The sequence below is a fragment of the Elephantulus edwardii genome, unplaced genomic scaffold (genome assembly GCF_000299155.1).
Source record: "Elephantulus edwardii isolate Elephantulus edwardi_28Jun2011 unplaced genomic scaffold, EleEdw1.0 scaffold00512, whole genome shotgun sequence".
Taxonomy (NCBI): Eukaryota; Metazoa; Chordata; class Mammalia; order Macroscelidea; family Macroscelididae; genus Elephantulus; species Elephantulus edwardii.
The window spans coordinates 161,754-182,687 of NW_006400262.1; the positions used below are offsets into that span (position 1 = coordinate 161,754).

The 20,934-nt window shown below is 37.1% G+C and overlaps 1 protein-coding gene across 1 annotated transcript in view; it reads right to left on the bottom strand.

Annotated features, from left to right (window-relative positions):
• LOC102853329 (UDP-glucose:glycoprotein glucosyltransferase 1-like) overlaps positions 1–20,934 on the bottom strand; it is a gene marked incomplete at its 3' end in the record, with an annotated part of 247,403 nt that overhangs the window by 156,963 nt on the left and 69,506 nt on the right. The window contains exons 4-6 of the mRNA XM_006903121.1: positions 10,178–10,290; positions 7,700–7,874; positions 310–406 (exon numbers count right to left, since the gene is read on the bottom strand). Coding sequence (XP_006903183.1) covers positions 310–406; positions 7,700–7,874; positions 10,178–10,290 — 385 coding nt within the window. The remainder of the gene's footprint in view (positions 1–309; positions 407–7,699; positions 7,875–10,177; positions 10,291–20,934) is intronic.

The following is a 20,934-nucleotide window of genomic DNA, read 5'->3' on the forward strand; positions in this document are numbered from 1 at the left end:
ATTTCCTTCAAAGCAGCTTGAACTTCTGCCTTCATCACCATAGGCTCTGGCTCAAATGCTATTTCATTAAATTCTTCTGTATCTGCCAATTCCTTTTGGTACAATGACTCATTATATTCCTTCCATCTTCTTTTGATACCTCCTGGATCATTTAACATTCTGCCTAAAGCATCCTTGATTACGTGGATTTAAAAAAATTAAAATTCAAACCCATGGCTGTAAATATACTCATTTTGGGGAATATATTCTCATTTAACTTATATTTAAGAAAAAAACACAAAACACACAGGTCTTAGTTTTCAAATTCACCTCTCACTTGAGTGTCATCCTTGGCCTTGTACTCAGTGCTCTTAATGGCCAACTCCACACCATAGCCAGAGAGGTAAACAGGTTCCAGACCAGGCCGCTGTAAGCCAGAAGCAAGACAGAGTGTCACCATCAGTTCACTACTCTTCACAACGCTAGGGTATAGATAGTTAATGCTATAGCTACTAGACATCATTGAAAATCATGAACTTAAACTTTTAAAAAATGCAAAAGCATAGAATGTTTATTATTTTCAAAGATATTAATAATCATGTGGGCAAGATAATTCACCAAAAACTTTTTTTATTTCTAAGTAACTTACTAAGCTGCAAAGAATAACAAATGCACTTACCTAGCATTTAAATACTGGGCTTAGGGAGGGGAGAATAGGAATTAAAAACTTATTCTCCCATATTACCTAATTTAACAAGATGAAAACAGAATAATGCCTAGAGAATTTTCTTACAATTACATGAATATAAAAAAATTTAAGATTTAAACACAGATTGAACATGGCTATAAATGTATTCACTAATGGAAATATATTGTCAATTAACTCATATTTAAAGAAAAAACAAACAAAACACACAGGTCTTATTTTTTTTAAACTCACCTTTCATTTGGGTTGCATGTGCTATTCTCTCACAAAAGATTAGCCATGTTTACTAGAATGTCAATTATTAAAAAACAAAAAATTAAACAAAAAAATAAATTAAAACGATTGTGATGTTAAAAAAACACTAGAAAATAGCAAATTTGGCAAGGGCAAGAAAGTGGACAGATTGACGCACTCATTCACTTCTGGTGGGAGTCTAAAATGGCACAATCATTACTGGAAACAGTATGCCTACGTCATATTTAATTAAAAATAGAAGCAACATATGATCTCACAGTTCCATTCTTAAGTATAAACTCTAGGGAGTTAAACATAACAAAATGAACAAACATGTACATTTAAGTTCACTGCAGCATTATTCATAATAGCAAAAAAGGTAGAAACAACCTAAATGCCTGTATCTGAAGGATGGTACACACATACATTTTAAGACTACACAGCCACAGAGAAATCAGACCGAGTGCATGTCATAATCTCACACATGTGACAAAAATGGATCAACCTCACAAACATTATGATGGGTAAAATCAAGTCAATCATAAAAGGCTGTAATGTCACTTGTAGGAAATGGCAATAGGTAAAAGTACAAAAATAAATGGTTAACAGTGGTTGTCAGAGGTCAAGGAGGGGAGAATCATGCTCGAGAAACAGGGATTTTATATACAATGATGAAAGCAGCTGGTGTCAAGGGTAACAGTCACACAACCTGACTAAAGTTATAGCTGTACACCAGGAAAAGGTCAAAGTGGCAAATGTTATAAGAAATTGTACAACAAAAAGATTCCGTGCTGAGAATACTTAAGTACAACGTCATCAGATTAGTTTAGTTGGTTTGGAAAGGTTAAGGTCAAACTTTCTTGTGATAGTCCAGTTAATTGACCTACTGCTGATTTTAGAGTTTCTATTCTACCACCTAGTTCATTGAGTACTACCCGGTGTCTTAAAAATTTGGGAGTGCCCACACAAAATATTGCTCTCTATTTGCATGGAGCATCAGAGTAAGAAGGAAAACAACCAGTCAAAGGGAAGACAGGCCAGCAGCCTAACTGCTTCCATTAATTGCTGTCCCCTTTGCCATGAGAAAAGAAAAACTAGATGGTGGCTACCTATTGAGCATTCTGGTCAAGATTCACTATATGGATTCTTATCAGAAGCCAGAGGAAAGAATAGAATTTCAAATTCTTATGGAACTGAATATTTTCAGACTAATTCCTGGCAGCATCCAAATCTATTGGTCTAAAATAATACTTAAGCCCTAAACTAAAGTCATTATAAGTTGAAAAATAGTTTAAATCAATTACTAAACAATGTTTGCTTTGACTATTTCATTATTTCAAAAACTAATATATATGAAAGTACACTGACCAGAGTAATGTCAAAGCCTAAGTAAGACGTTTAGGGGCAATGAATTCAAGTTAAGGAAGGTCAAATTCCAATCAATTGGCTAAGCCATGCCAGTTTTTTGGCATAGGTTAATGAGAACATGTGTGTGTTGAAACATGTCTCTAGGGGAGCTCTGGTGGCCTAGTGGTAAAGAGCTGCAACTACAATCCCAGAGGCGCACGGTTCTGATCCACCAGATGCTCTGCTGGAGAAGGAGGAACAATCTCCTCCTGTACCAGTCAGATCTGATTTGACGGTACACACTCTCTCTCACACACACACACACACACACACACACACACACACACACAAGAAAGAAACATGTCTCTAGACATTTCATCAATTCCTATGTCCATTTTTCTTGTCATTATCTTCAGTGCATTCTGAATGTCTTCCTTCAAAATGACGGATTTTTAATCATATGGTACCTCCTGAAAGGGTTCAGTGCCAACCAATTCTTTACAGCGGCGTGATTCTGCATATGACTTACTGTATCATTCGATATTTTTCCCACAGATTGCTTCAGTATTGCAGATTGAAGCTTGAGTATAATCTTCATGTCTTTCTGTTTGAGAAATGGTGTGTTTCTTCCTTTGTGTTTTCTACTTCTAGTTCTCTGCATATTTTTTTAAATAATACTTCAATATGTCTTCTTGAGCTGCCCTCTGAAATCTTCAGTTCTCTTCTTTCAGCATTTTTTCTCTTTATTTTGACTTCTTTAAATTCTGGTGCAAGTTTCAGAGTTTCTTTTGACATACACATTGGTCTTTTCTTCCGTCTGTCTTGAAAATGACCTTTTGTTTTCTCCATGGATGAGGTCTGATGCTATCCCACAATTTCTCTGCTCTTTGGTCATTACTATGCAATGCATGAAATCTATTAATGAAATAGCTTTTAAGTTTAGTTGGGATAGATTCACGGTTGTATTTTGGTTCTCATGACTTTTCATTTCTTTCAGCTTCAATGTGAACTTGCATATGAAATTTGACAGTCTATTTCACAGTCAAGTCCTGGAATTGTTTTAACTGCTGATACCGAGCTTCTCAATCTACATAATCAAATCTGAATCCTATGTACGCCATCAAGTGAGGTGCACCTGCACAATTTATATTTGTTTTTATTAAAAGGTATTTGTATGATCTTGTTATTGTTGTTATGTGCCGTCGAGTAGTTTGCGACTCACAGAGACCCTGTGTACCACAGCCCTAAACCCCGCTCTATCCTGTGCCAATCATACTTCCTCTGACACACCCATCCCGATTACCCCAGTCACTGAATCAATCCACCTCATAGAGGGTCTTCCCCTCCAGCGCTGTCCCTCCACCTTCCCAAGTATGATGCCCCTCTCCAAGGACCTTTCCCTCCTTACAACATGTCCAAAGTATGTCAGACGAAGCCCCAGAATCCTTGCCTCCAAGGAGCCGCCTGGTTTGACCCTTTCCAGGATGAATCTGTTTGTTTTCTTGGCAGTCCATGGTACATTCAATACTCTTCTCCAGCACCACAGCTCAAAGGCATCAAGTCTCCTTCTATCCTCCGTAGTCATTGTCCAACTCTCTGATGCATAACAAGTGATTGCAAAGACCATGGCCTGTATCAGGTGCACCTTAGCCTCCAGAGAGACATCGTTGCTCTTGAGTACTTTAGAGAGGTCCCTAACAGCAGACATTCCCATCGCAATACGTTTTTTTATTTCCTGGCTGCTGGTGCCAAGAGTGTTGACCGTGGAGCCGAGCAAACTGAAGCTGTGAACAATCTCAATCTCTTCGCCATCCATCCTAATGCTACCAATTGGTCCAATGGTGAGAATCTTTGTCTTGACAGTGAGCCTCAGTCCATACTGAAGGCTGCAGTCCTTGACCCTCTGCAAAAAGCATTTCAGGTCCTCTTCAGTTTCGGCAAGCAGGGTTGTATCATCTGCATAACACAGATTTTTAATAGGTCTTCCACCAATCCTGACGCCACACTTCTCCTCATAGAACCCAGCCTCTCGGATAATCTGCTCTGCATACAGGTTAAAAAGGTATGATAGGACACATCCCTGGCGTACACCTTTCCCAATTTTGAACCATGCAGTGTTACCCTGCTCAGTTTTAATGACTGCCTCTGTATGATCTTAGCACCTAATATTTAAACTACATGATGCAGTCAATATTTACAAAACTTCCTGATATAGTATCCTCTAAAGAATAAAAATTTTCTATACAAATATTTTAAATGGTAAACATTAACATGGCTTTAAAAGCTTAATTTTAAAACTATTCTGCCTTATTTCACCTCTAGAAATCCTGCCCAGTCACAAAAAAAAAAAAAATATTGCAGAGGAAAAAAAGTTCAAAATGAATAATGAAAAACTGAATTAAAAAACTGTTTAAAGGGATATATAACTGGGTATTATTGTCATGACAGAAGTCCAGAATGAAGGCTGCACAGTGGAGTGGACTTGGGGGGGAGGGACTCCATAGCAATGAAAGAATTTTTCTTTTACTTTTCAAGAAGAGTGAATAGGGGGTGGGGGCAGGAAGAAAAGTGCAACAATGAATGACTGGAAACCCTAAGTCTCTGTAAACTTTCATTAAAATTAACTTAAAGGAAAAAAAAGAAACATTTCTGACAATGAATTAGGTCAAGCCCACTAGGATAGTTGTTCTCAGAAAAATCAAAGGCAATGAGCATTAGGAAAAGCAGTATGACAATTCTTCCAAAAGGTAAACATAATAACTAACACACATAGCCATCAAGTCAAGTGCAACTAACAGTGACCCTCCATTTGGTTCTGATATTCGCAGTTTCTACAGAAAGGTACTGCCCATTTTTCTGTCACATAACTGCTTGTGGACTCAAATCATTAACTTTTTATTTAGTAGTACAAAAAGTACACTATCCCATCTACAAATCCACTCCAAGATGGGCAATTCCACAATCAAGCAACAGGGAGATGTGGTCTCAAGGAGATACATCTACACCAATGTCCACTGCAGTGTTAGTCACAGTATCAAACAGTGGAAAACATTCAAGTGACTATCAACAGATGAATAGATAAACAATATATGATGCATCTAAACAAGAGAATATTATTAAGTCACAAAAGAGAAATGAAATGTTATTAAATGTTATGACGATCATGAAAGCTAAAAACTTTATGGCAGCCTGAAAACTTTACAGCACATAAAATAAATGAGAAACCAAAGGAAAAATATTGTGATGATTTCCTTTATATGAAATATTGACAGCCAATGAATGCCTATTAGCATCTCCAGGATATGAAGAAAAGGATAAATGGGAGGATATGTTTTAGAATGATATAAACCTTCTGGAAATAGTGATGCCAACTGTATTCTATAATGAATATAATTTATGTCACTGAATTTTACACTTAAAAAGTAGGTTAAAAATAAATTAAATCATTGTGTATTTATAAAAAAATTCACTGATCAATAATCACCTCAATAGTTTTATAATTTAGGAAAAATATTTCTATAGTTCATTTTTAACTAAAAGACTAATTATTTAATTCACTCTCCTTTAGTATAATTATTTTATTCCTTTAGCAAAGTAAGCAAAACATATCCTATGGATAAATAATAGATGGGACAAAAGTACTAGTTTCTCAAAACACATCTCAACCTGCATTTTCAGGGTATCAGCATGGAACCTTGGTGGTTTAGAAATTGCAGATTTTGCTGGCCCTGCTCAGCCTCTCCTGTCACCGAAACTACAGAGGCAGGCAAAATTTCAGAAGCATGTTGCACAGGTCCACTGGTGTGCAGTCCAGAAAGAAAAATTTACTCCTGGAATATTCTATGTTGGTCACATACCTCGAGGCCTTTTTGAATCCTTATTCAAGTCATATTTCTCCCAATTTGGTACTTTTACAAGACTTAAATTGTCCAGAAGATTGTAAAAAAACCAAACTGTCTATAAGTAAAAAGACTGGAAACAGCAATGTCCCTAAGTAAAAAGACTGGACACAGCAAAGGCTAAAGATGAGTGTGAGTCTGATAATATTGCCAAGATAGGTGCTGAAACAACTTTCACCTTTTTGGTGAACGATAAAAGTGTGATTTCATACGACCTGAGAAGGTACATGAAGTAGTTTTCAAAGACTGGACTGTTCAAAGCCATCAAATCCTGCAGTGAAACAATATAATAATAATAAGCACCACACACATCCAGAAAACTACTGATGGAGAAGTGATTTAAAAACAAAGAAAAATTACTGAGAAAGAAGTTAGCCAAAAAAGGAATTATTCAGTCTCACCACAACCAGTTAGTCCCATTTTACAACAGTGGCACTATGACATCAGGGTTGTGGTGAAACTGAAAAATATTAAATTATGTATACTGCATTGAAACAGATGAGGGAGAGAACAGCTCAAAAGCAATATAGGATTGGATATTATGGTTAAGATGGGATCCAAATGAAGGTTGCATCGTGGAGTGTACTGGGGGGGAAGACTGTATACCAATGAAGGAATTTTACTTTTCAGAGAGACGAGCAAACTGGGGGGAGAAGTGGGCACGGAGAAAAACACAACAATGAATGAATGGAAATCCAAAATTATTGAAAAGGCTCATTAAAATAAAAAAAATAATAATAAATTGTTCCTAATTTTCCTCCACTGATTCTACCAAGGAAGAAAAAAAGAAACATCATCAGCACTGATCTTCAAGACTGTACAAATAGCCAGGGCTCCTCGCCAATATACACACCATCACTCTTGGAGAGGTAAAAATCTAAAGTGGCTACAATGAATGATAATGATGAAGATAATGAAATAATTTCTAACAGCCTGTTGTCAGTGTAAAGGAAGAAACACAAGAAACTGAAATGCCTACACATTGAAGAAGAGAAAGAAGAAAGGGCAAACAGTGATTCTGAATGTAGGAAGTATTTCTTTGGAAAAGTGTGGTAGTTTGTTCTTAAGACTGACTCTTGAAATGTTACAACATTTGAAGAACAATATTTGTTCAAGTACAGCCATCCACTCTGACTTGTGAAAGGCAGGGACTAGTGGTCTGCTCTTGCTGCATCTTAGTCAGCTAGTCTTCCTGTTTCCTTTGCAATTGTCATTATTTAATCATTAATTCGTGGCCAGCAACTAAACTTCTACAGTTATTTGTATGTACATGAAACAAGTCATTTTTGCCTTCTCAGTGATTTATTATGATCTCTGGCCCTGTATTTTTGTGCTGGGTGGTAGATGCTGTCAGACTGGGTCTACACTCAGCTACCCTGTGGCACAACAGAATAAAGTCCTGCACCACACTCACACACAAAAACATTTCTCAAATAATTAAATTATTTGGTGAATGAGGAATGATTAGTTATTGTTGTATGGCCAGGGAGAGAAACTCATATTTGAAAGAGGTAAAAATTAAGAACATACTTACAGATATATAATGTCTGAACACATAGTTGATTTTGCCAGAGATGCTTTTTGATACAAGTTGTCGGTGGAAAACTGAAAATGCTTCATGGCCAATCTCAGCGTAGAAAATCACAACTGGGCTTTCTGGGTTAGATGACAGGTATCTGTGATCTCCTTTAAGTAACAATGGTTTAGGTCTGAAAATAGATTTTAAAACCTGAAAATCTTAAACTTGACATTTTTAAACTTTAAGAAAGATGTAAATTATAGTAAAAATTGAAGTAGAGATTGTAAGAATCTTGATATAAAGACATCACAGTTTTAATTAGATGTCATTTCTTTAGAATCACTGTCATGAAAGTCTTACTAATTATTAAAACAATAAAAGTACATTATATAGAGAGTACTGGTTGCCTAGTATTTAAGAATCTGCGCCACAATCTAGAAAGCACTGTATTTCAAATCCACTAGATGCTCGGCAGGAAAAGAATGGACCATCTCCTGTGAGATTACTGTGTCTGAAAACCTACAACCGGATCAATTATGGGTTGGTTTTAATTAGATGGTACACAACAAGAAGCATTAAAATGAGGTCTTTCATCAATAACTGTTCTTGGATGGAGGAGGAAATAGGAGAGGACAGCTATCTAAATTTCATACTACTATAATCTTTCTTCATATGAGAAGAATATAAGTACAAAAGTTAAAACAAGAGGATGACTTCAAGCATTTCTACCTTATATACAACCACAACATTCCTGCTAATTTCATTTCTCCTCATAAACCATAAAACTTCTGAAGCAAAAAAAAAAATTGATGGTATCCCTCTTTGAAAAACTGTCCATTAGAACACAGAGACATGTGAATTTGGACATTCACTATAACATTATTGTAAACAGGGGGAGGAAATTAAATAAAAACCATTTGAAAATCATCAATAAAAAAATTTACAGAAAGTCTTATAATAGGTTATTAAATATAAAAGGACTCTGTAACTGTAAACACAGCTTTTCAACACAAAAGACTCAACTAGTTTGCAAGTCAGGTAAAAATGAAATCAAATATCATTTGTGATTAAGACAGCTTTACATAACAATGACTCTCCCCACACACAAGGATCTTAACTGCTATATTCACTGCACCTGAAGAAGGGAGTAATACGTATATATACTAAATAAAACTTACTTATAAAAAAATTTGTAAACATACAAAAAATTCTAAAAGATATGGCAAACCAATAATACAATTTATCACCTTCCTGAAAAGAGGAGACTATTACTTTGAACTGGAGGAGAGGAGGGGAAGGGAGGAAAATGTGCAGCAATGAATGAATGGAAATCCAAGTTATTTATAAACTTACAATAAAATCTCAATTAAAAAAAAAAGAGGGTAAAAAGGAGACTATTACATCAGTATCTTTGTAATTAAAAAAATACTTTAAAAAAAAAACATTAAAAAGGAAGCAACCTGCTTACCAACAGAACACTCTGTACTAAGCACACCTACACTGGTCCTGAGAATGCTTTAAGGTGCACCATCTGCTTGTCAGTCACACTAACTGGAGTGCAACGAGGTAAGCAGCAGGCGGGAGCCATATGCATGCACAGCATCCCACACTGGTCAGGCAGCATCTTTAAATAAAAAAGGACTAGGTGAAAAGGAAACCCAATGCCACTGAGGAGAACCCAGCTGAGGAGGACTCTGAAACTCATTGACGTTTTTGACACTGCAAACCTAACTACCCAGAGAGAACAGTTGTCCTACTTCAGGGTTATCAGAGAAGATACCACAGGACTGCTGCCGTGGTTGAATAGCAAAACATGCAGCTATTATACTCATTCACAGGTAATTTTCCTTTAAACACAAAATTCAGTTTCTTCATTGCAATTCAGCAATCAAAGCCTGCAATTATCTCTTAAACAGTCATAATTGACATTGTTAATATCTGATATATAATCAACATTATCATTAAATTTAACATGTTGCCGCACACTTTTTAAATTGACGACTGTGTTTAGAAACACATTTGCCATCATTTGCGGCATCGTGTTAAGACACTCATATTATCCTGCAGCCATTTCTAGAAGCAAAGAAAGCTTTTTATTTTATATTTAAAAACTAACAATAAATGTTGTCTTAAACACATTATAAAAAAAAAAAGACACTCATATTAATACACACTATAATCTTACATTACTAAACTGATGGCAAAGTATTTAGACTATGCCAAGTACGACTATTACTAAATAACAAAATATGAAGTAATCCTGTTGCCTTCATTTGAAAATACAGAAATTAATGTACTTAAGTTCACAATGTGATCTTAATTTAACTGATGAAGGTAGGATTCAAATCTAGTCAGGCTGATTCCTGAATTCCAACACTAAAACATCCCACTTACAGAACACACAGACATAAGTAAAATCCGAAGGTACATTCTATCAAGAAGAATGCACAGTGAAATATATAACATTTATTTAAAGACATACAATGAATGTACCTTTCAGATGCTGTAAGGAGAAAACTCTCAAGGGTATCAAAATCACAAGTCTTCTTTTGGTGAACTGAAAAAAAAAAAGTGCAGCCTTCTGGCGGTGGTTCATCAGCAGCTATCTGTAATGGGAGAGATATAGCATGTTTTCTGTTTTTCTTTCCTTTAAATGAGTCCTAACAAAATATAAGATAAAAACAAACACACACACCTGTGTGTGTGTGTTCGAAAGAGGAAAATTCATTCTAAAACATCACCTTTCCTGAATATCCATTAGCTGTCAGAATCTAAGAGTTCTATATGTCAGTTATTTTCCTCCCAATGATGTGCTATCTTTATCCCTAAATCTTTAAAGCTCTATCTCAGAAGAAATATAAAATGTGACTTACAAGAAATTACAGTTACAGGAATGGTAATTTATACCAATAAATGCACATATCAAAAATTAAGAACCAGGGAGCTCTCATGGTCTACTGGCAAGAAGCTGCACTGTAATTCTAAAGATATGTGGTTTGAATCTACCAGATGCTCCACTGTAGAAGGAGAAGAAATCACCTTCTGTGCCAGCTGGATCTGATATGACGGCACACAAGTTAAAAAAAGGAAAAGAACCAAACTCAACACCTTAACTGATGCCCCAATAATTAGTAAAAGAGCAGCAAAAATAATCCTATCATTTTCAGAAGAAAGGAAATAATAAAGATTAGAAAAGAAAGAAATGAAATTGAAACAGAAATAATAATGGAAAGAATGAAAAAGACTACCAGCTGGGGTTTACAATTAATAAAAACAATAAGCCACTGCTAAAAGTAACAAAGGAAAATATGATGCAAATAACACTAGTAATAAACTGATGATGTAACAACAGAACCAAGTGAAATAAAAATAACACAATACTATAAGAAGCACAAGATTGCCCTTTTTTACCACAGGTATTCAATGTTGAATTGGAAGTTTTTGTTTGAAAAATACTACTACAAGAAAAATCCCAGCAATAATGTCAGAGTTCAACAGAACAGCAAGCAACAAATGTTAGGGAGACTGTAATGAGATTAGAACTCTCATTTATTGATGATGAGAATGTAGAACAGTGCAACCACAATGGAAGATGGTCTAGCACTTTTTCAGCAAGTTGGAAATAGAAATATCATTTGACACAGTGATCCCTCTACCGGGAAACCAGAGCCACGACTCAAAAAGATGTATGCACGCTCATGTTTATTGTTGAGTTATTCACAATAGCAGAGGGATGGAAGTAGCCCAAGTGTGCATCAACAAATGAATGGACAGAAAAATTAAGGTACATTCACACAATGGAATATTACGCAGCAATGAAAAATAATGAACTAGTAAAACATTACACAACATAGGTGAGCCTGGAAGACATTACACTGATTAATGGACAAATATTGCACAACACCGCTATTAATCTTTAATGATCCTAGAAGCACCAGAAAATGAAAAGAATAGAGTTATTGTACCAAAAAGAAATGGTCACCACTTCAGAAAACAGCATCTGATCATGAATCAATGGTAATAAAGGGCAAAGTGTGAGCTGCACTAAAGACAATGACAAAAAATAGGGCCCCAGGAATTAATGGAATACTAGCTGATGTCTTCCAATGAAACAAATGCAACCCGATTATATTCACCAGACATTGCCAAGATTATCTAGAACACAGCTACCTAATCAAAGGACTGTACCAATTCCCAAGAAAGGTGACTACCAAAAAATATCCTCACTATCGCATGCATTAGCAAAATCCTAGAAAAGATTTTTTTTAAATGGCTACAGCAAATAGATTGACAAAGAACTACCAGAAATTGAAGTGAGATTAAAAAGAGATCATGGCACTAGGAATATATCATCGATGCCAAATGGATGTTGGCAACATGCAGAGGAAAAAAGAAGGATGACTATCTGTGTTTTATTAACTATGCAAAAGCATTTGACTCTGTGGATCACAACAAATTATGATTAACAGGTTGCTGCAAATGATGGCAAAATATGTTTCTAAGCACGGTCGTCAATTTAAAAGTGTGTGGCAACGTGTTTAACAATGAGAAGAATGGGAATGCCAGATCATTGGATCATGCTCATACAAAACAAAGTTATAAAGCGAACAAAGGGTACAATGCACTGTTTAAAATCAAGAAAATTGTACATTGGGGCTATCCTTTTTCTATAACCTATTCAACTTGAATAAATAATTGAGAAGCTAGACTTTATTAAAGAACAAAGTGGCATCAGAATCATCGAAAGACTTATCAACAAACTACATTGGGCAAATGGCACAACACTGCCCACAGAAAGTGAGAACTTGAAGCACCTGCTACAGAAGATCAAACACTAAAGCCATCAAACTGGATTACATCTCAAAGTCAAGAAAATCAAAGGTCATCACCACTGGGTCAATAGCAACATCATTATGGAGAAGAGATTGAAGTTGTCAACAAATTATATTTTGCTTGAACCCACATCAACATCCTTGGTAGCAAGACTCAAGAAATCCAAAAGACGAGTCACACTGAAGAAAATGTGCCTTCAGAGTTAAAGAGCGATGATGCCAGCTTAAAGACTAAGGTATGCCTCAACCAAGCCACTATGCTGGCCATCAAGTCAGAACCAAACCATAGCTGACCCTCCAGTGGGTTTTCAGAGACAGTAAATTGCACTGGAATGGGGAGAAATTATGCATCCTTCTCCCATGGAGCAGTAGATTCAAACTGTGTGCCTTTGGAATTGACACACAGTTTCTTACCACTAAGCCACCAGAACTCCCTGATCTGAGCCATGGTCTTCTCAATTGCTTGCTATGCATCCAAAAGTTGGACACTAAGGATGAAAGATGAACCAATGCCTTTGAGTTGTGGTGCTGGAGTACTGAATATCCCATGGACTGCCAAAAAAATAAACAGGTCCGTCTTGGAGAAAGTAAACCAGATGGTTCCTAGAAAGATAGAATAGTGAAACACTGTCTCTCATCCTTTCAGTATGTTGTTAGGAGGGATCAACCCTTGGAAAAAGTCATCACGCTTGGAAAAATGGAGGGTCAGCATAAGAAAGGAAGACCACAGACAAGATGGATTACCACAGTCACCATAGCAATAGGCTCACATGTATCAAATATGGTGAGGATGGCAGGTTTCATATATGTTGTTCACAGGTCCACTGTAAGTTACAATAGATGTTATTTCACACAACAAAAACATACAAAGAAAACTATAAAATGTTACAAGAAACTTACATAAATGGAAAAATATATTCATGGATTGGAGGGCGTAATATTGTGAAAATGGCATTTCAGATCATTTGCTATGCATCTGAGAGCTAGACAATGAATAAAGATGACAAAAAAATTATCGATGCCTTTGAGCTATGGTGTTGGAGTAGAACAAACAAATGTCTTAAAGAAAGTGAAGCCAGAATGTTCCTTTGCCTCACACACTTTGGGCATGTTGCTAAAAGAGGCTACTCTTTGGAGAAGGACTGATGCTTGGAAAGGCAGAGATTTGGTGAAAGAGAGGAAGACCTTCAAACAGGTAGACTGTCACAGTAACTGCTGCAACAAGCTCTACTGTATCAGAAAGTGTGAAGGTGGCATAAAATAGGACAAGATCCAGATCTGATATTCATAAAGTAGCTATGAGTCATATTCAATTCAACAGCACCTAGCAACACCACCACCACAACCAGAAGTGATCTATAGATATAAATATAATCCCAATATAGATGCCAGTAACAGATATATGCACACCCATGTTTATCACAGCTTTGTTCACAATAGCAAAGAGTTGGAAACAACCTAAGTGCCCATTAACAAACGAATAGACAGAAGAATTTTATATTCACACAATGGAATACTACGCTGCTTCGAAAAACAAAGAAATAATGAAATATACAAAATGGGTGATCCTGGAAGACATTATGCTGAGTAAAATATCTCAGTCACAAAAGGACAAATACTGCACAGTGCCACTGTTGTAAAACAGGACTGACATCGGGATTAGGGGGAGACTGAGAAAGAAGGGATAAATTATGTATACTGCATAGAAACACATAAGGGAAAGAACTATTTAAAAGGGATATATGATCAGGTATTATTGTATTGACAGGAGTCCAGAACGAAGGCGGCATAGTAGAGTGGACTTAGGGGGAGGGACGGTATAACATGAAAGATTTTTTCTTTTACTTTTCAAAGAGAAGAGCAAACTGAGGGAAAGGGGTGGTCAGGGAGAAAAGTGCAACAATGAACGAATGGAAATCCAAAGTTGAAGTTAATAATAATAATAATAATAGTAATAATAAAAATAATCAAGGCACAAAACAAGGATTCAACAAGGACCTTGGGCGTAAAACCTAAGACTACGAAGATCATCAAAGAAAAAAATGGAAGCAAATGCCGCAGCCATGGTCTACGGCCAAATGACACTCGTAGCCACTGAGTCTGAACCTACTCATAGCAGACTCGCCAAAGTACTTTGGAAGACTATAAACAGCATGGAAGGAAACTGTTTGCTCATCTTTCTCCTGGAGCACCTAGTGCATTCTAAGTACCCTTGGATTAGCAACACAAGTCTCCATGGCAAAGCACCTCTATAACACAAACTATCAAACATAACATAAAAAAGCACGATCAACAGTTGACTAGCACAAACAACTACATGACTGAACTCATAAAAGTCAAATTTTCATGAGAATGAAAAGACTTCCCCAAAAAGAATACAGGGAGAATGTACAGATGGGGGGGTCGGGGAAATATAAACTAACAAGGGAATTATCTATAACATACATAGAAAACTCCAGTACCTCAACAGAAAAAGACGAGGAACCCAATAACAAAAAAGGTCTCATGACATGAAAGACATTTCACTAAAAGATACAGATAGTCAACAAACACTTGAGGATTCTCAAGACCCTTAGCTAGTAGAAAGCTACTACAAAACAAGAGAACATCTCATCTCATAGAAAAATAGCAATGTTCAATAAACTTGTAAACAAAAAATGCTGGCAGGCATGCAATGAAATAGGAACTCTCCAACACTGCTGGTAAGACTGTAAACATGGTGTAATCACTATAGAAAGCAGTTTGGTGTTTCCTTAGAAAAGTTGGAAACAGAAATAGCATTTGATCCAGCAATCTCATTACTAAATACTGTACAAATTATGTTCAGTCATGTTAAGTCAGTCACAAATAGACATGGTATAAGACCATAATTATAAAAATCGAAAGAAAAGGTTATATAAAGAATCATAGTTAAATGGTTAACAAGGATAGAAAAGGGAAAGGGATTAAAAATTTATAAATAAGAGAAACAATACTCATAGCAATAGTTAATCACAAGATTAAACACTTAGGAGCAAATCTAACTAGATGCATAACCAATTTAAAAAAAATTACAAAACATTACTACAAGAAACAAAAAAGAGACCAGGTGAAATTAAAGAATATACCATGCTTATAAATAAGAAGACTCGTGAAAATGACAATTCTACCAAAGGCAATCTTCAACTTCAATGCAATCCCAACACAGTTACCAATTTCATTCTTCAATAAGATAGAAATGGCAATTTCTAACTTTATCTGGAATAGAAAGAGACTTCAAATAAGCAAAGCACTCCTTAAAAAGAGAAACAAGGTAGGAGGCACCTCACTCTCTTAGCTAAAATCCTACTACACAGCCATGGTGGTCAAGACAACAAGGTACTTGTACTGTGCCAGACACATGGATCAATAGAAGAGAACTGAGAACCCAGAAATCAGCTCACCTACCTATGGTCAACTGATTTTTTACAAGGAGACAAAATCTGTTAAGTAGGGAAACGACAGCCTCTTTAACAAATGATGCTATCAAAACTGGAAAACCATCTGCAGAAAATTCAAGTAAGACCACATCTTATACCATACATAAAATCCAACTTAAGGTGGATCAGGGACCTAGGAGTAAACCCCAAAACTAGAAAATTCATCAGAAAAACTAGAAACTACTCTAGAAGCCCTAATCAACAGCATGAACAGTCTCCCAAGCATAATGAAAAGCCTACAACCAGGAAAGAACAAACAAAGCAATGGGATCCTGTAAGAATCAAATCCCAAAACAACCCAGGTGCCCATCAACAAGCAAATGGATAGAGAAGCTGTGGTATATTCACACAATGGAATACTACGCTGCATTGAAAAACAAGGAGCTCATGAAATATTATTCAAAATGGGTGAGCCTGGAGGACATTATGCTGAGTGAGATATCTCAGTCACAAAAGGAAAAATATTGCATGGTGCCACTGCTGTAAAATAGGACTGATATTAGGGTGGGGGTAAGACTGAGAAAAACTGGATAAATTGTGTATACTGCACTGAAACAGAAGAGGGAGAGAATACTTTAAAAGCGATGTATGATAGGGTTTTAAGGTTATCACAAGAGTCCACAATAAGGTTGCACAGTGGAATGTACTTGGGGGAGTGGGAGGGGTGCAGAGGGATTGTGTACGAGGGAGGGAGTCTTTCTTTTACTTTTGAAAGAGAGGAGCGAACTGGGGGGCGGGGGGAGAGGGCTGGGCAGGTAGAGAAGTGCAGCAATGAATGAATGGAAATCCAAATTCTCTGTAAATGTTCATTAAAATTATTTTTAAAAATTTAAAAAAAAGAATCAAATCCCAATGCACATTTTTTAAAAAACCACAAAAACATAGTAAAAAGGAAATCCACAGACTAAGTGTGAAAGGAACAGATACAAAGTGGCTTTATAAGGGGGAAATGTCCTCATCAATAGCAGCAAACAGATAGCTGCCAGGTCAGACAAACCACCCACCATATTCCTGCACCTATCTCCACCAATCACTGGATTCAATATTCATTGTTGACACAGATTTTATTCACAGTGTGGTGCCAAGAGTCAAGTTTATTAGGGAACTAGGTTGGGCAACGGGAGAGGCAAAGAATAAAATATCTCACAAGTCCAGGTTTAGTTGAGCATTTCCAAGCAAGATTAACAGCAAAATAATTCTTTAATTAGTAAAAATCCTGGTCTGAGTTCAGCAACACAAACTAAAGAACCCTCTGGTTTCCTCAATCATCCAGCAATGTTTGCCTCAGAGCAGTTATAAGTCAGCTTCTCCTTCGGGAAGAACAGCAAAACCTTTAACTGTTTCCAGCACAAATGCAAAAAGCCTCAAGTCACACTTTGCCACAATTTCTCCACTGAAATGCCACAGCCTCTCCACCACCATCACCAGGGTCTTGTTCCAGTCTCCCTCAAGTCTTCCAAAGTGTAGGAAGGACTCTCTCTTATTCTAGCCCCACAGTTGTTGATATGTGCAAGACCACATACCAACAGTTAAGGTAGCAGAGACCAGAAAGTGTTAATGTAATGGCTTGATAAGCCAACTTTTACAATAACATTGTAAAAACAAAACAAAACAAAAACCACCTTGGCAATTATCTGATAAGAGACTCATATCTAAAATTTATAGAATACTCCAGCACCTCAACAAAAAAAAAAGGTAAACAACTCAATCGCAATATGGGCACAGTATATGAATAGACACTTCACAGAACAGACATTTCACCAAAGACAACATTCAGATGGCAAACATAAAGAAATGTTCAAAATCCGTAGCTATCTGAGAGATGCAAATCAAAACAACTATGAGATATCATCTCAACTCAGCAACAAAGCAAAGTTCAACAAAGTAGCAAAGAATAAATGCTGGAAAAGTGGTGGAGAGTTTAGAGCCCTATTCACTGCTGGTGGAAGTGTAAAAAATGCTACAAACACTATGGAAAGTGGTCTGGTGCTATCTCAAAACATTGGAAATAGAAACACCATTTGGCCTAGCAAATTCCATTACTTGGAATATACCCTAAAGAAACCAGTGCTGAGACTCAAATAGATGTATACCCATGTTTATTGCTACATTACTCACAATAGCAAAGAGACAGTATCAACTCCAGTGGCCATGAACAAGCACAATGGGATACTAAAAAGCACTGAAAAGCAATGAACTCATAAAACATTGCAAAACTTGGAAAGCCTTGAGAACATTATGCTGAGTGAAATACCAGTCACAAAATGTCAAATACTGCGTAACATCACTATTATAAAACAAGACTGACATGGGAAGTTGGGGGGGAGACTAGGAAAAGAGGGGATACATAATGAGCACTGCATTGGAACAGATGGGGAATATAACTATTTAAAAGGAATATATGATTAGGCATAACACGTACGACAATAATTTGGAATAAGAGGTGCACTGTAGTATCAACTAGGGGAGGGGAAGGGAGAAGGAAGGAGGAAAATGTACAACAATGAATGAATTTTTTTATAGAGTTTTTATTTTATACTGGTTTACTTACAAAGTGCATATACATTAAAGATCTGGTATGAAAAACAATGAATTTTTTTTAAAAAATTATAAATACAGTTGGGTGAAGCAAAAAGCAACACATAATACAAAACTGATTACCACACTGCAATCAATTAAACATAGTTATTTCTTTTTACAGTGAGAAAAATTTGTATTAGAATTAGCCAGCTGGGAAGCAAGAAGCAGCATCCAAGAACAGAGAACTCTGCTCCTCCCTCAGAATTAATGGAGATCAGAAATCAGAGGCTTATGCCCAAGACAAGCAGAATTTCATCCAGCACTTCTTCCAGATTCTCAAGGTGCTGACGGAGGATGATCTTGGGCACCCAGAAAATGCTGTAACCCAGCTCAGGAAGGTCCTAGAGAACAATGTCATTGGAGGCAAGTACAACTGAGGTTTAACAGTGCTGGCAGTGTTCCAGGAGATGGAGGAGACCAGGAAGCAAAATGCTGAGACTCTGCAGCAGGACCTGACAATGGGACTGGTGTATGGAACCGCTCCAAGCTTTCTTCCTTGTAATAAACGACATCATGGATGTATCCCTTACCCAGCATGGGCAGCCCTTCTGGTATGAGAAGCCAGGCATAGGTTTGGATGCTGTCAATGAGGACATTCTGCTGGAATCGTTTATCTATTACTTACTGAAGCTTTATTGTGGGAGCAGCCTTCTTATCTGAACCTGATGGGGCTCTTCCTGCAGAGTTCCTATCAGACCAAGAATGGAGAGACCCTGGACCTCATCACTGCCTATCAGGGCAATGGGGATCTCAACAAATTCACTGAAAGGAGGTACAAATTCACTATCAAGTACAAGACAGCTTTCTACTCCTTTTACGTTCCTATAGTTGTTGCAATCTATATGGCATGCATGAACAGAGAGAAGGAACACGCCAACGCCAAGAAGATCCTGCTAGAGATGAGAGAATTATTTTAGAATTAGGATGATAACCTTGATCTTTTTGGTGACTCAAGTGTGACAGGCAAGATTGGCACTGACATCCAAGACAACAAATGGAGCAGGCCTCTCTAGAACAACGCTAGATCCTGCAGAACAATTATGGGCAAAAGGAGATGGAGAAGGTAGCTCAGGTAAAGTTACTGTGTCAGGAAGAGCTGCCTGCTGTGTTAAAGAGATATGAAGACGACAGTTTCAGCCACCTTATGGTGTTTATCGAGCAATATGCTGCTCCCCTGCCCCGGCTATCTCCCTGGGACTAGCACACAAGATTTACAAGTGGAAAAAGTGAACCAAAACACGGTGAGGGTACGGAGGGGAGGCTCTTAATAAATTATTGTTAAAAAAAAATAAATAAATAAGAATTAGCCAGTGGATTCAGTTTACATTATTTCTATTTTGTTGGAAACATCCAAAGAATCATTCTTCTCCCCATCAAGCCAAATCAAGGTGTTGACCTTGGCCAAATCAATGTCATAGAGCTTCTTTACAGCTTGTTTGATTTGGTGCTTGTTGGCCTTGACATCCACAGTGAACATAGGTATGTTGTCATCTTCTATCTTCTTCACGGCTGATTCAGTGGTCAGGGGAAATTTGATGATGGCTTAGTCGTCAAGCTAGTTTCTCCTGGGGCACTCTTCCAGGGGTATTTGGGCTGCCTTCGGTGTCTCAGGGATTTAGGCCACTGGAAGGTGGGTGACACGCAGATCATTTTGTTGTGGCTGCAGAAGCCCTTCAAGATGCCTTCCTGGCCTTTAAAGTCTTTGCTTTGGCTTCCGTTTGGGGGACAGGAGCTTTCTTGTTGGCTTTTGGCACCATCTTCCCAATTAAACACATTAATCAACTGTAGTCCATATTATGAATGACTGAATAAAAACTATTATTTGTAAACTTTTACTAAAAAAATAAAAGGTGTAAGTTAGAATAACTAAAAATAAACTGAAAGAATTCAGCAAGGAATTAAAAGTACATTCAAGATCCAAGCTGGTGGCAGAGGCAGAGACAGCATGGTGAACTGTGGGAGCAACGAACCACTAAAGCAGGGCCATTATGGCCTTCGACAGATTTCGGCTTATTGATAATTGAACACTTAAACAGTTGATGACTGGCCCTCAATGAAGATTGAGACTCAACAACGGGAATTCAAGGATTCCCAAGGTGAAATGGGTTTGGGGTTCCTTGGACAGGCCAAAGAAGACGATTACCTATGCAATGGATTGCTGAAAGTCTCTGTGAATCTGATGACCTTAACATCACAGCATGCACAAGAGGACCAACATCCTAAATGCACCACATATTTTGTTCTGCTGAATGCTTCTGACAAAAGATGGTTAGACCCGGGGGGAGTCTGTTCACAATTGTCAAGTTACCTTTATCATATATAAAGAGGGAAGGCAGTGACACCTACTGCAAAATATAGTATGACCACTTATGTGTGTGTG